The sequence below is a fragment of the Mus pahari genome, chromosome 2 (assembly GCF_900095145.1).
Source record: "Mus pahari chromosome 2, PAHARI_EIJ_v1.1, whole genome shotgun sequence".
Lineage (NCBI taxonomy): Eukaryota > Metazoa > Chordata > Mammalia > Rodentia > Muridae > Mus > Mus pahari.
This window is the reverse complement of record NC_034591.1, coordinates 90970559-90983323: the sequence shown is the minus strand read 5'-3', so window position 1 is coordinate 90983323 and position 12765 is coordinate 90970559. Positions and strand designations below refer to the sequence as shown.

Below are 12765 nucleotides of genomic sequence, written 5' to 3'. Positions count from 1 at the left end.
GGGGGAAAGGAGGAGGAGAGGAGAGGAGGGGAGAGGGGGGAGAGGAAGAGGGAAAGAGAGGGGGGAGTGGTCAAATCCTGAAGGGTTTATGCTTTGAAAGAAAATCGGGATCCCAAAATATACTTGCAGACAACAGCCCAAGAGAGGACAGTGTCCACTGCCTTAGTTACTTTTCTATCTCTGTGACCAAGCACCATGACCAAGGCATCTTACAAAAGGAGCATTTAAGGGTGCTTTGTGGTTTCCGAGCAAGATCCCATGACCATTGTTGCAGCAGGCAGGCAGACACGACCCTGGAGAAGTGGCTGAGAACTTACATCACGTCCACAAGCACAAGGCAGAGACAGAACTGGCTGGGAAGGGGAGAACTTTCGAAACATCCACGCCTCCTAGGCCTTCCCATTAACCAGACATAAACTCATTTCACACTAAAATCCTTTAGGGTGCTCTACAATTTCATGTTTTATTTTTGGCACCAAAGACACTACATTTCTCTGAGCTCTCACCCGTCTCTGCAACTTCCCAGGCTTTTAAAGAAAACTCACTGTCTGGGGCACAAGGCTCAGTGGTAAGAGTGCTTATCTAGCATGTGTGAGACCTGGGGTTCAGTTCCGCCCCCACCAACAAAAGAAGTCCTATCTCCCATTACTGCTAGGCACGGTGGAGCACCCTGTAGTCATATAGTGAGAGAGGCTTCACTCGGGAGAGGCTGAGACAGAGGAGTTTTGAGCTTCAGGACACCTAGTAAGCTCAAGGCCAGCCTAGACTGTTAGCCTGAGCCTGTCTCAGGGAGTCTGGGACTGAAGAGATCTTGGAAGTAGAGCTCTTGCCCATACGCCAAGGTTCCATCTCTGAAAGAACACTAACTCAAAGTGGCCTCCTCTTTCCTTATGAGGGGCTACCACAGTCGTCTACAAGAACACTGTTCTTGCCCTAAGTCCTGTTAATCAGGGAGCACATGGACCTTGCTCAGATGTGGCCAGAAATGCATAGGGCCATCTCCAACCTCCCATCCCTCATCCTGAAGCACCACATCTCCACCGTCTTCCCAGTAGAATGGGACATCTTTGAGCGTGGGTTCTGCTTTCACAATCTCCAGACAGGAAGTAGGATGGGAGGCTCCTTTAAAGTCACCTTCCTAGGCCGGCAGGATGACTGAGCAGGTAGAGAGTTACAGTGTGAGTTGTTGATGTGAAGGAAGCTGCTGCCGTCAGGTTGCCTTCTATGGTACATCCTGTCGCTCACCGAATTATGTGTTATGAGCATCATTAAGAATCTGTCTTTGGTCCATTTCTTTAAAGTGAGGTGGGGGTGGTACCGAAGACGAATCTCACACATGACGTTGAGATCTAGATTTGATTTTTTTCCAGTGTTTGCCTGTCACATTGCTCAGTGAATGTCAAAATGGGAAAGTGGGGAGGAACCGGAGTTTTCGATTCACAGTGAGCTAGTCATAACCTTCTTCCTTCCTCAGTTGTTCAACACAACAATCGAAACATCTGAGAAGAGTGACAACCTCCATGAACGCCTGAAAATCCTCCTGCAGCAGACCCTCCTCACTGCGTACACCAATGTGTCTCGGGGACTCTTCGAGCAGCACAAACTCATCTACAGCTTCATGCTCTGCGTTGACATCATGCGCGAGCAAGAGCAGCTAACAGAGGCGGAGTGGAATTTCTTCCTCCGAGGTTCTGCAGGGATGGAGAAGGTACCGAGGATGCCCTCCCACCTATTAACCCATGTGTTACTTTTCTTACTGTTGCCACCAGAGAGTGACCAAATACTTGACAACTTGAGGAAGTGTTCACTAGAACTCAACAGAGCTGCACACAGTTTATCACCCGGGAGGGGAGACAGTTGGCATGGTAGCAGGAAGCACGTGGTCACTTTGTATCCATAGGCAGGAAGCAGAGCTAGGACTAGAAGTGGGGCAGGCTAAAAGGTTGAAAGCAACATGTGGCTACAAGTGATAACATCTGTGTGAGTTTGAATGTTCTCCTGGGTCATTTGGGAGTCAGTTAAGTAAACATCAGGACCCACCCACCCCCAGTGACCCACTTCCTCCAGCAAGACTCTACCTCCCACTTGGTAGGCAGAAGCAGGTGGATTTCTGAGTTCGAGGCCAGCCTGGTCTACAGAGTGAGTTTCAGGACAGCCAGGACTACACAGAGAAACCCTGTCTTGAAAAAACCAAACAAAACAAAACAAAACAAAACAAAACAAGACTCTACCTCCTAAAGCCTCCACAAACCCACTTACCCAAAGTACCGACCACTAGAGACCAACTGTTCAAACAGGAGGACCATATGCAAACCACAACAGTACCTGACACGCCCAATAGTCAGGAGGCTGTAGAATTTGGTTGATAGCTCACCTGCTCTGTAGTGTTGTCCTCGCCATAGAAAAGCGTTACCAGGAATAGCCAGGGAGCCAGAATTTAATTACCTGTGAAACTAAGAGCTGGCTCGGTAGTTCAAAGTGCTTGCCACTACTCCAGAGGACCAGATTGAGTTCCCAGTACTCACACTTGATAGCTGTCACTGCTTGCCATTCCAATGCCAAAGGATCCAATGCCCTCCTCTGGCCTCCATAGGTACCTGCACACAGTGCACACACACACACAAACACATAACTTAAAAGATGAAAAGAAAGGCGACTATCTTACAAATGTGAAGAGTTTTCTCGGATGGGGGCTCAGAGAAACTAAAGAACTTTCCAGAACATATTAACACGTGGAAGAGATCAATTCAAACGTGTCTAAGCCTCCATAGTCCATGTCTATTCCATTGCTTACTGCTGTTCCTCATGAGTAGCATATTTAAAAGAAGTTTAAAATCCATCAAAGTCAAAGCTTTAAAAATATCCAGAAATCAAAATTAATTAATTAACTAACTAATTGACTAATTAACTAATCAATTAATGGCCAGGCTTAGTGGCACACACTTCTAATCCCAGAATATGCAGGGTATGTGCAGAGGTAGGTGGATCTCTAAGTTCAAGGCCAACCTGGCCTACATAGCAACTTCCAGGAGAGCCAGAGCTACATCACTTGACCCTCTCAAAAATGAGCAAGCAAAAACCACACAGGAATCCTACTTGGACATTTCTCAGTTTTTAAAATTAAACTTTTCCTTCTCTCATAAAAGAATTAAGATGAAAGGTGAGTGGTTTTTTGTTTTGTTTTGTTTTGTTTTTTAATGTTTGGAGTGACAAAATGGCTCCCAGGTTTAAGGCTCTTACTGCCAAGCCTGATGACCTAAGTTCAATCCTCAAGACCCACAGGACAGAGGGGAACAAATGAGTCACACGAACTCACCTCTGACCGCCACGTGTGCATCAGGGCACATCACATGTGCATCAGGGCACGTCACATGTGCATCAGGGCACGTCACATGTGCATCAGGGCACGTGCACACCCACACGCATGCACACACGTGCACGCACACACAATTAATTAATTAATTAATTGATGCAACTTAATTTTTTTAAATGTGTGGAGATGTATTTTATGCTGTCACCTATTAGGCTGAGCTCCAGTCATTTCCAATTTTATCTGGTTTCAAATGGGCTTTGCTGCCTTATCAGGTACATTAGATTTTCTGGAATGATACAAAAAATTAATTTGCACGTATAGAACATCTACGGAAAAACATACACCAATCAAGGGTAGTTTGATGCTTCCTAGGACAGGAGGGGAGGGGTGTGAGCAGAAATAGAAGAGGGTCCACACATGCCCCACTTCCTAGCACCTGGTTTTGCTGAGTTCCGCGGCCGTGGTTTTCACAGATTAAAAGTTACTGATAATTCTGCACCCAGGCCATCTCTAGGTCACTATCCAGCAGCACGGACTTGCTTCATGACTCTGGGTTACACGTTGGTCGTTCTCTCAGTGTTCTTACATCTGTGCTCAGAGGTAAGCAATGCTGCTACTCTAATGGTTTGAGATGCTACTAAAGATCACGCCCGGTGGAGCAGACCTTACATTGTAATAGCAAATAATTAAAAAGAAGCTGCCACTGGAGAGACAGCCCCATTGTCAAGGGCACTGGCTGCTCTTGCTGAGGATCCAGGTTCTGTTCCAAGCACACACATGGCAGCTCACAACACCTATAACTCCAGTTCCAGTGGATCCAGTGAGTGCCCTCTTCTGGCCTCCTTGGATACTACACATGCACATGGGGTACAGGCAGGCAAACACTCAAACTCGTAAAATAAAATATTTTTAAAGGAAAGAAATTAAGCCAACTAAAGACCCTGCATCAACCTCTAGATGTTCAAATGAGAGGAAGCATTGTGAAGTTCTCATTTGGAATGTAAAGCCAAAAGCGACGAAGGTTGACGAAGTGGGGCCTTCTGCACCAAGGAGAGAGCAGAACCCTGAGAACAAAGCGGGAGCTCCTGAAGAAAACTGTGTGGTTACCGGGGGCATGATTTCTTTGTTTAGTTGGGTTTGGGATCTTGATGGGACTTTGTTTTGTTCTGTTTTTGAGGCACAGTGTCTTAGTTAGGGTTTTACTGCTGTGAACAGACAGCATGACCAAGGCAAGTCTTATAAAGGACAATATTTAATTGAAGCAGGCTTACAGGTCCAGAGGTTCAGTTCATTGTCATCAAGGTGGAACATGGCAGTATCCAGGCAGGCATGGTGCAGGAGCTGCTGAGAGTTCTACGTCTTCATTGGAAGGCTGCTAGCAGAATACTGACTTCCAGGCAGCTAGGATTCTTATGCCTTATTTAGTATGTCTTAAAACCCACACCCACAGTGACACACCTACTCCAACAAGGCCACACCTTCTAATGGTGCCACTCCCTGGGTGGGGCATCTACAAACTATCGAACAGGGTCTTTCTATTATGTAGCTCTGGCTGTCCTGGAATTCACTACATAAAGCAGGCTGACCTCAAACTCAGAAAGATCTGCCTGCCTTTGCCTCATGCGTTGCTGCACCTGGCCTCTTGAAGAAAATTAAAGGCAGCACTACAGTGAGCATAGGCAGGCTAAGAAGATCAAAAAGGAAAGAGAAGAAAAGATCACCCAGCACTGCATCCCCTCAAATACAAAGCACGGTGCCAGCTCTCTAAGTCTGTGAAGGCAGAGAAAAGTAGAGAAGATGCAGAAGTAAAGTTTGAGACCAGAAAAGACATTAAAGGAAAGAAACGTTGTCACTATAAGAGCAAGATGATGCAGCAGGTGCTGTTGCAGAAGCTGCAGCAAGCTATACACTATGGAGCTGAGGACACTGGGGAAATGTAGCCTACCGGGGCTACAGATTCCCAACCCAAACGAAACAGCCTCCGTTTGGAAGAAGATACCATTTAGAATCTCCATGACTAGAAAAGGGAAGCCAATGGCTAACTTCCAACAGGCTGGCTCCTGAATCCTAGAGCATCAAGAGTGATACTGAGGGCTAGAAAGATGGAGCTGAGGTTAAGAGCACCGACTGCTCTTGCAAAGCACCCAGGTTCGGTTCCCAGCATCCACATAGCTGCTCACAACTGTCTAACTCCAGTTCCAGGGAAGATAATGCCCTCTTCTGGCTTCTCTGGGTACTGCACGCATGCAGTTCACATACATAGATGCAATCAAAGCATTCATGAACATGATACAAAATAAATTTCTCAAAAAAAATATTTTTAAAAATTGAAAAATGTGAATGGCAGTAAAACTCTTCCACTGTGCTAACTGCAACTATAGAGCCCGCCGAGAAGTGCATCTAGGGAAAAGGCCAACCAGTTATGAATGCTTGCTGCTCTTGCAGGAGACCTGAGTTTGGTTCTCAGCACACACATTAGCAGCTCACAACTGCCTAGAACTCTGGCTCCAGAGGATCCAACACCCTCTAATGGTTCCTGCATGCACCCACATGCATGGCTACATGCAAACACACATAAATAAAAATAAAAACAAGCCTCTTTAGAGAACATATCCATATTGTCGTATACAGTCACTAAACATCTCAAGGCCGCTGTAAAGATCTGCAGCTCAAGAGAGAAAAAGAATTCACTCCGGTGGACAGTGTTCATGGCCGTGCAAGAGCTCTCACCAAGATGTATGAGGTAAATGTTGTCTCTGTGTTTTCTGGACAGTCCAGTGGAGCAAAGGGTAATTGTTTTTTCTAGTCTCACCACTTACGGAGCACAAATAGGTGCCATAGAATGACATCTGGGCAAAGGAAATTGAAAACCTCTGCAAAGGTCTCAGCATCTAGACACTATTATGAGTATCTATGATTTAAAAGGGGGGTTAGGGCTGGCTCAGCAGGTAAGAGCACCGGCTGCTCTTCCGAAGATCCTGAGTTCAAATCCCAGCAACCACATGGTGGTTCACAACCACCCGTAATGGGATCTGACGCCCTCTTCTGGTGCGTCTGAAAACAGCTACAGTGTACTTACGTATAATAATAAATAAAATCTTTTTTTAAAAGGGGGGTAACAGGAAGGTAAAATAAGTTGGTTTTAACCCCCATAGACTTTGAGAAGACCCAGACTTCTGTGCAGGAAGGAACTACAGATGTAGTTTTTAAAATCCAGAGAACTGGAGTTAGAATGCCCAGGGAGTGGAGAGTGTGACTGACTTGCTGCCATCTCGTGATGAAACCTGAATTGCTTCCTAGAGCCCAAAGGGTGTGAGCTTTCGAGGTGGAAACTGCTTCCAGTGGAGACACTTTGAAGACTGCGGAAAGGGATTAAAATGTTACCCAAGTAACTGGAGAGCTGTCTCGATGGATAATAGCATTTGCTGCTCTTACAAAACCTCTGAATGTCCCTGTACACATGTCTCACACACACATACAGGGGGCATGACTAATAATAAAATTAATCTTTTTAAATAAAATAAACTATCACACGAACTTCCTTGAATGAGAAAGATGTGAGGGAACTGATTCCAATTTTAAAAGATGTTCGACTGCGGGTGAGATGCCGTGAGCAGCGCCTCAAGCTGCAGAGAAATCTGTTGTCAAAGAAAGAGCCAAGATTTGCATGGAACTGTCGCTTCCACAGCCCTAACCCTGAGCACTCAGCAGCCACCAACACCAGGACCCTGCGCTGGTGAAGGCGTCACTGCTCAACAGACTCAGATGACCATTAGCGATTTGGGGCAATGATGTTTTGAATTAAGGGATGTGCATCTTTAGGCATAATGCTACCCGTTGCTTCTGTAACAGACCACCGTTTAGTATAAAATAATCCCATGTGCTCTGCTAAACCAGAAGCTTGATGTGACACTTCTTTGCATAAGCCACCTTGTGGCAGCGACCTGGAATTGGATGTCTCCTGGTGTGTTTATGCATAGTCTGATATTGAGAGGATTAATTCTTTTAAAGCTTGCTGTGGAATGGTCGCACTTACCTGTTAACGTTCAAAACTCATCGGGTTGTTTGCTTTAGATGCTTGAATTAGATGATGTATGATTTGTATGCAACAAAGTGTTTGAAAACATAGTCTGAAATCCCACACATCTATTTAGGAGAATGTCAGAGAACTAGATTTAGCCTATAGTCATAGATCTCTCTTTAAAAAGAAAAAACAAAAAACTCTTCAGCCTTACATAAGTGCTTCAAGGAACGTTGCCAGGCATTACAGTGGAGATTTCTAGGAATATCTGAAATAACTCCACATGCATTTATCACAGCTAAACTGTGGTGTGCATGTGTGTATGCATGCATGTGAGTGCTTGCAAAGTTAAGAACAGGGTGTTAGATTCCCTGGAACTGAAGTCACAGGTGGTTGTGAACCCATCTAACATGGCCGCTGGGATCTGAACTCAGGTTCTCTACAAAACAAGCAAGTGTTCTTAACCTCTGAGCCTTCTCTCCATCCCTGTAAAATTAAATCTTTTCTTGTGGTGCTGATCTTACACCTCTGTGCAGCTTTCCTCACCCTTCCATGCTGATACCATCTTGGACTCCTTGGACTGAAGTTGTGCATGAGAAAAAAAAAGTGCCATTAACCATGAAAGTGTTTTGAAGTTGAGACGGTGGGTGAGGTGTTTCAGGCAAGCCTCGCTGTAGCAGACTGACTTGACTTGACTCCTTCAACCAGGTCAACTCTGCTCTCTGCAATGTCAACTTGAAAGTCTCAGCCTGTCCTCCTGTTCAGAGCCGTCCCCTGAGAACCGGGGTTGGCACAGCACTCTGACTTGTGCTAGCTTGCTTATTTCCTTGTGTTTAAGACAAGGTAGCCTAGGCTGGCTTTGAACTCATGATACCCTTGTCTCAGCCTCCAATGGTATTATGGGTGTTCACTGCCATAGTACCACACTCATCTTTCCCACACATGTCTACTTCACCATATATGACTATTTGTGTTAAGACAATGGTGGGGGGGGTGCCCTTGCGGGGAAGGATGCCCATGAATACATGGGTGGAGGCCAGCACAGGATGCTGGGCACCCTCTTCTATCACTCCTCCTTCCTGGAGATTGGCTCTCTCACTGGCCTAGAGGGTACTGGTTTCGGTTAGGCTTCTGGCCAGCAAGTTCCAACCCTCCCCCTGACTCTGAAAGATGCACACGGTCATACCCCAGTCATTCCACTGATGCTGAAGATGTGATCTCAACCTCATTCTTGCACAGCAGGTGCCCCTACCCACAAGCCATCGCCCAGCCCTGAGAACGACTGTTTCTAACACGCTGTAACAACAGTTTCTTTTCCCCCTAGACAAGTGGAAGAGCATGCATGCTATGGTGGCCTTCTCAGTAAACCGTGGCTCACCACGGTCTCTCTCTCTGTCCCCCTGCAGGAGCGCCCTCCCAAGCCGGAAGCCCCCTGGCTGCCCATTCAGATGTGGTTCTCGTGCTGTGACCTGGAAGAGTCATTTCCAGTTTTTGAAGGACTTACAAAACATATACTGTTGCATCCCATTTCCGTAAAATTAGGTAAGACAACAAAGAGTACTGTTGATGACGGGGAGGGGTGAACGGGCCCCTGAGTTCTGACTAAAATTCACAAATTCATCCTTTCTCCAAAATCTATACTTTTCACTTTAAAAAAAATTCCTTTATTTTTAAGAAATCATAGGTGAATCGCTTTTACAAAATCTTGAACTGGATGCTTGGCCCATGAATTTTGAATATTTCGTGGCTACTTTATATCGTGTGTGCGTGCGTGTTATGCATGTTTATATATTATATAGGAAAGTGCACTTGCTTATTCAGAAGCTGGTGTTGGGTGTCTTCTATCACTATTCCACCTTTATTTTTTGAGACAGGGTCTCTCACTGAACCTAAAGTTAACCATTTCCTTTAGACGGGTTGGTCAGAGAGCCCTTGAGATTCACCTGCCCTACTGTCTACCTGTGGAGTTCCAGGCAAGAACAAGAATGCCTGGGTGCTATGGATCTGAACACTGGTCTTCATGCTTGCACAGAAGGCGCTGTGACCCCTGAGCCAACTCCCTAGTCCCTGTCTGTAGCTGTAGCTGCATTTCATGAGCCTTTAAGCTTTTTTAAGGAGCGGAACATCCACCAAACAGTCAGAGGTACAACTTGACCTCATACACTTACACATTTATGAACTGCCGCTTCCTGAGAAACGGGACAGTTCCAACAGCTCAGAGTCCCTCCCACCTCTCCATGATACCCTCTCCGCTGGCCACGGGAAACAAAGCTCTGAATGTAACATTACACTTAATGTGAGCCCTTTCAATTCTAAATGTACATTTTGTAGTTCAAAATCATTTAATATTTGGGGGCCTTATTTTAGGGATCATAACTCAGTTATGTAGTGAAAACTCTCCTTGTGCTTTGCATGAGGTTGAGTCTTGGTGACTCTTTAGACATTTTGGCAGCTTTATGCCTGTACAATCTATGGAGAATGTTCTGTGCAGCTCATTTATTGGAGGCAAGATTCTGTACGTGATATTCAGCTCAAACTTCCTCACCCTGCCATGCATCTCATTGGTGGTTTTATTCCCATCCTGTCGGGTTCTGAGAGAAGTGTGCTGAGGGACACCATGCGATGGGCAATCTCTGTTTATAGTTTTTCATTTTTCTTTTTACTACAACTTGTAAAATTATGCTATCATATGCAAAAAAATTACTTCCTCCAATGTAAATTCTTTATTTCTATGTAATATTTCTCTTCACTCTGAATAATACTTTTTTACTTAAAAAAATCTATTTTAAATTGTTTTTATTTCTGTATATATGTCTATGTGTGGGAATGCCACACACGTAGGAGTAATTGAGAAAGCCAGAAAAGGGAATATGATACCTGGTCCTGGGGTTACAGGTAGGGATGGACACAACTAGGGTCCTCTGTGCTCTTAACTGCCGAGCCATCTCTCCAGCCCTTAAAAATTCTCTTTTGTAATGTAAGTTTCTCTTGGTAGCTTCCATCTCTAAATTTCCACACTCTTATCTCTAATTCTTAGGTGTTGTTGCTAAGGTCCGGGTATATCTTTGGTGGAACATTGTTATTCCAAAGCGTGTAAGTCTCTCTTTATTAACAGGCAGGTTTTGGTCTATTCTGTTTATTTTTTATCTATTTCTGTTTTCCAAACTAGGGAGACATTTTAGCCCCTAGAGGACATTTAGTAATGCCTGGAGATATGTCTTTGCCACACTGGGGTGGTTCTACAGATGTCAGGTTGTCGCTGAGCACCCCATGATGCTCAGAACTCGCTGTGGAGAGGAACCCCCTGCCCCGGAATGGCAGCATCGGCGAGGAGCTCCCAAGTCCCACCTTGTGGAGGTCTCCTTTCCCCTCATACTTCTAACATTATTATTTATTTAGCTAAGCACACCAGGGACATGTGCTAGTGTGGAGTCTATGTGGGGCAGATTTCTGGGATCCCAATATACTCATTTGACTTCCAAATAAAGACTACAAAAAAATGATATTCAACAAGAGCATCAAATATAAACCATATTTGTGTGTAATACCCCAGTTAAGGAGATAGCTAGAAGCCACAACAGAACCCCACGTGAAATCTACTCATCAGAGAAGCTCACACATGGACAGCTAGGGATGGACCTAGGACACAGGACTGGATGAGAGCAAGTGTAGGGAAAGAAGGGAGGGATTTGGTTCGCAGACACAGTAATATCCAGAGCAACCATTGCTTCTTGATAAAAATGGTAAGATGGTAAAGAATTACCCATCCACTGAACTAAAGTGTTAGAAAATTGTTAAAGTTTCTGTGTATAAGGTGTATGCTCTAACAGTGAGATTAGGTCTTCTAATATAATACTTAATATTCATCATACTGTCACTCCTAACCTTCAAAAACCCTCTGGATTATCTTAACATATAGCCTTTTGTGGTTTTTAAGTAGCATAGATTTTATTAATTGAGAGTAATTATTTAGAATATGCAGGGGCTGGAGAGATGGCTCCTGCTTGAGTGCTTTCTGATCTTCAAGAAGGCCAGGGGTTCATTACCCAGTACCCACAGCAGGCAGCTCAGAACCACCCAAAACTCAAGATGCAGAGAGCAGAGCCCTCTATTGACCTCCCTGGGCACCCACACACATATGGCACTCACTCACGCGGAAACACACTGCGCATAAATAAAAATAAACACGGATGGAAGAGTGGGGGCGGATCTGGGAAGAGTTATGGTGAGGAGTCGTCAGAGATGTTCAAAATATATTGTATGCATATACGAAGTTAGCAAATAATGAACATGTTACATTAAAATATGACATAAAAATAAATAACATCTTTAAAATAAAACTGTATATGAGTGTGTGTGTGTGTGTGTGTGTGTGTGTGTGTGCGCGCGCGCAATATGTTTTTAAGACAGGCTTTCTCTCTGTAGCCCTCGCTATCCTAGAACTCAATTTGTATACCAGGCTGCCCTCAGCTCATAGAGATCTGCCTGCTTCTGCCTCTATGCCCAACTCAACACACAACATTTAAGCATGTGAAAGCACTAGAAAACAGATTGGGTTAGACGGGGTTGGACTGGGTTAGACTGGGTTGGATTGGGTTGGACGGGGTTGGACTGGGTTGGATTGGGTTGGATTGGGTTGGATTGGCTCTGCAATGAGAGGTCCTCCCCTCTGCTGCTCACAGGGATGCAGCCACCTTCAGCTGATGAGCACTGCTCTGACTCGCACCCACTACAGGAGTCAGAAGTTCTGCAGAGGTGACACTACCCCAGGACCACTAACATAAGTGTCACTCAATTCTGAAGTGTCATTGCCTCTTTGCCACTATCAGACCCACAAAGATATGCCCAGCAGTCCAGTTCCAGGGGATCCTATGCCCTCTTCTGGCCTCTGTGGACACCTGTACACATGTATGCAGATACCCTCCCACACACATAGATAGATAGATAGATAGATAGATAGATAGATAGATAGATAGATAGATAGATAGATAGATAAAAATAAATCTTTTTTTAAAAAGAATTAACTAGCATCCTAACCCTCTAGTGAGATGCAGGTTCATTTCTTGGGAACACTGCATTGCTGGAGGTGACATGGGATGTACTGTGTGTATCAGGCATAGGGTTGGATGTATGGCAATTTGTTCATCTATTATTTATCTCAATCAAATTACATATGCCAGACTCAATACTTCGGTGGAAGGCTAATAGCTGTATGCTATTTTTTTAAATTATTTTATTAGATATTTTCTTCATTTACATTTTAAATGCTATCCCGAATAACCCCTATACCATCCCCACCCACCATGCTCCCCTGCCCGCTCACTCCCACTTCTTTGCCCTGGCATTCCCCTGTATGGGGCATATAAAGTTTGCAAGACCAAGGGGCCTCTATTCCCAACGATGGCTGACTAGGCCATCTTCTACTATATAT

General features: G+C 44.8%; 1 protein-coding gene across 1 annotated transcript in view; it reads left to right on the top strand.

Moving 5' to 3' along the window:
* The window catches only part of Dnah6 (dynein axonemal heavy chain 6), a 195435-nt gene that overhangs the window by 141125 nt on the left and 41545 nt on the right, over nt 1–12765 (top strand). Inside the window, exons 61-62 of the mRNA XM_021190740.2 lie at nt 1475–1708; nt 8741–8876. Coding sequence (XP_021046399.1) covers nt 1475–1708; nt 8741–8876 — 370 coding nt within the window. The remainder of the gene's footprint in view (nt 1–1474; nt 1709–8740; nt 8877–12765) is intronic.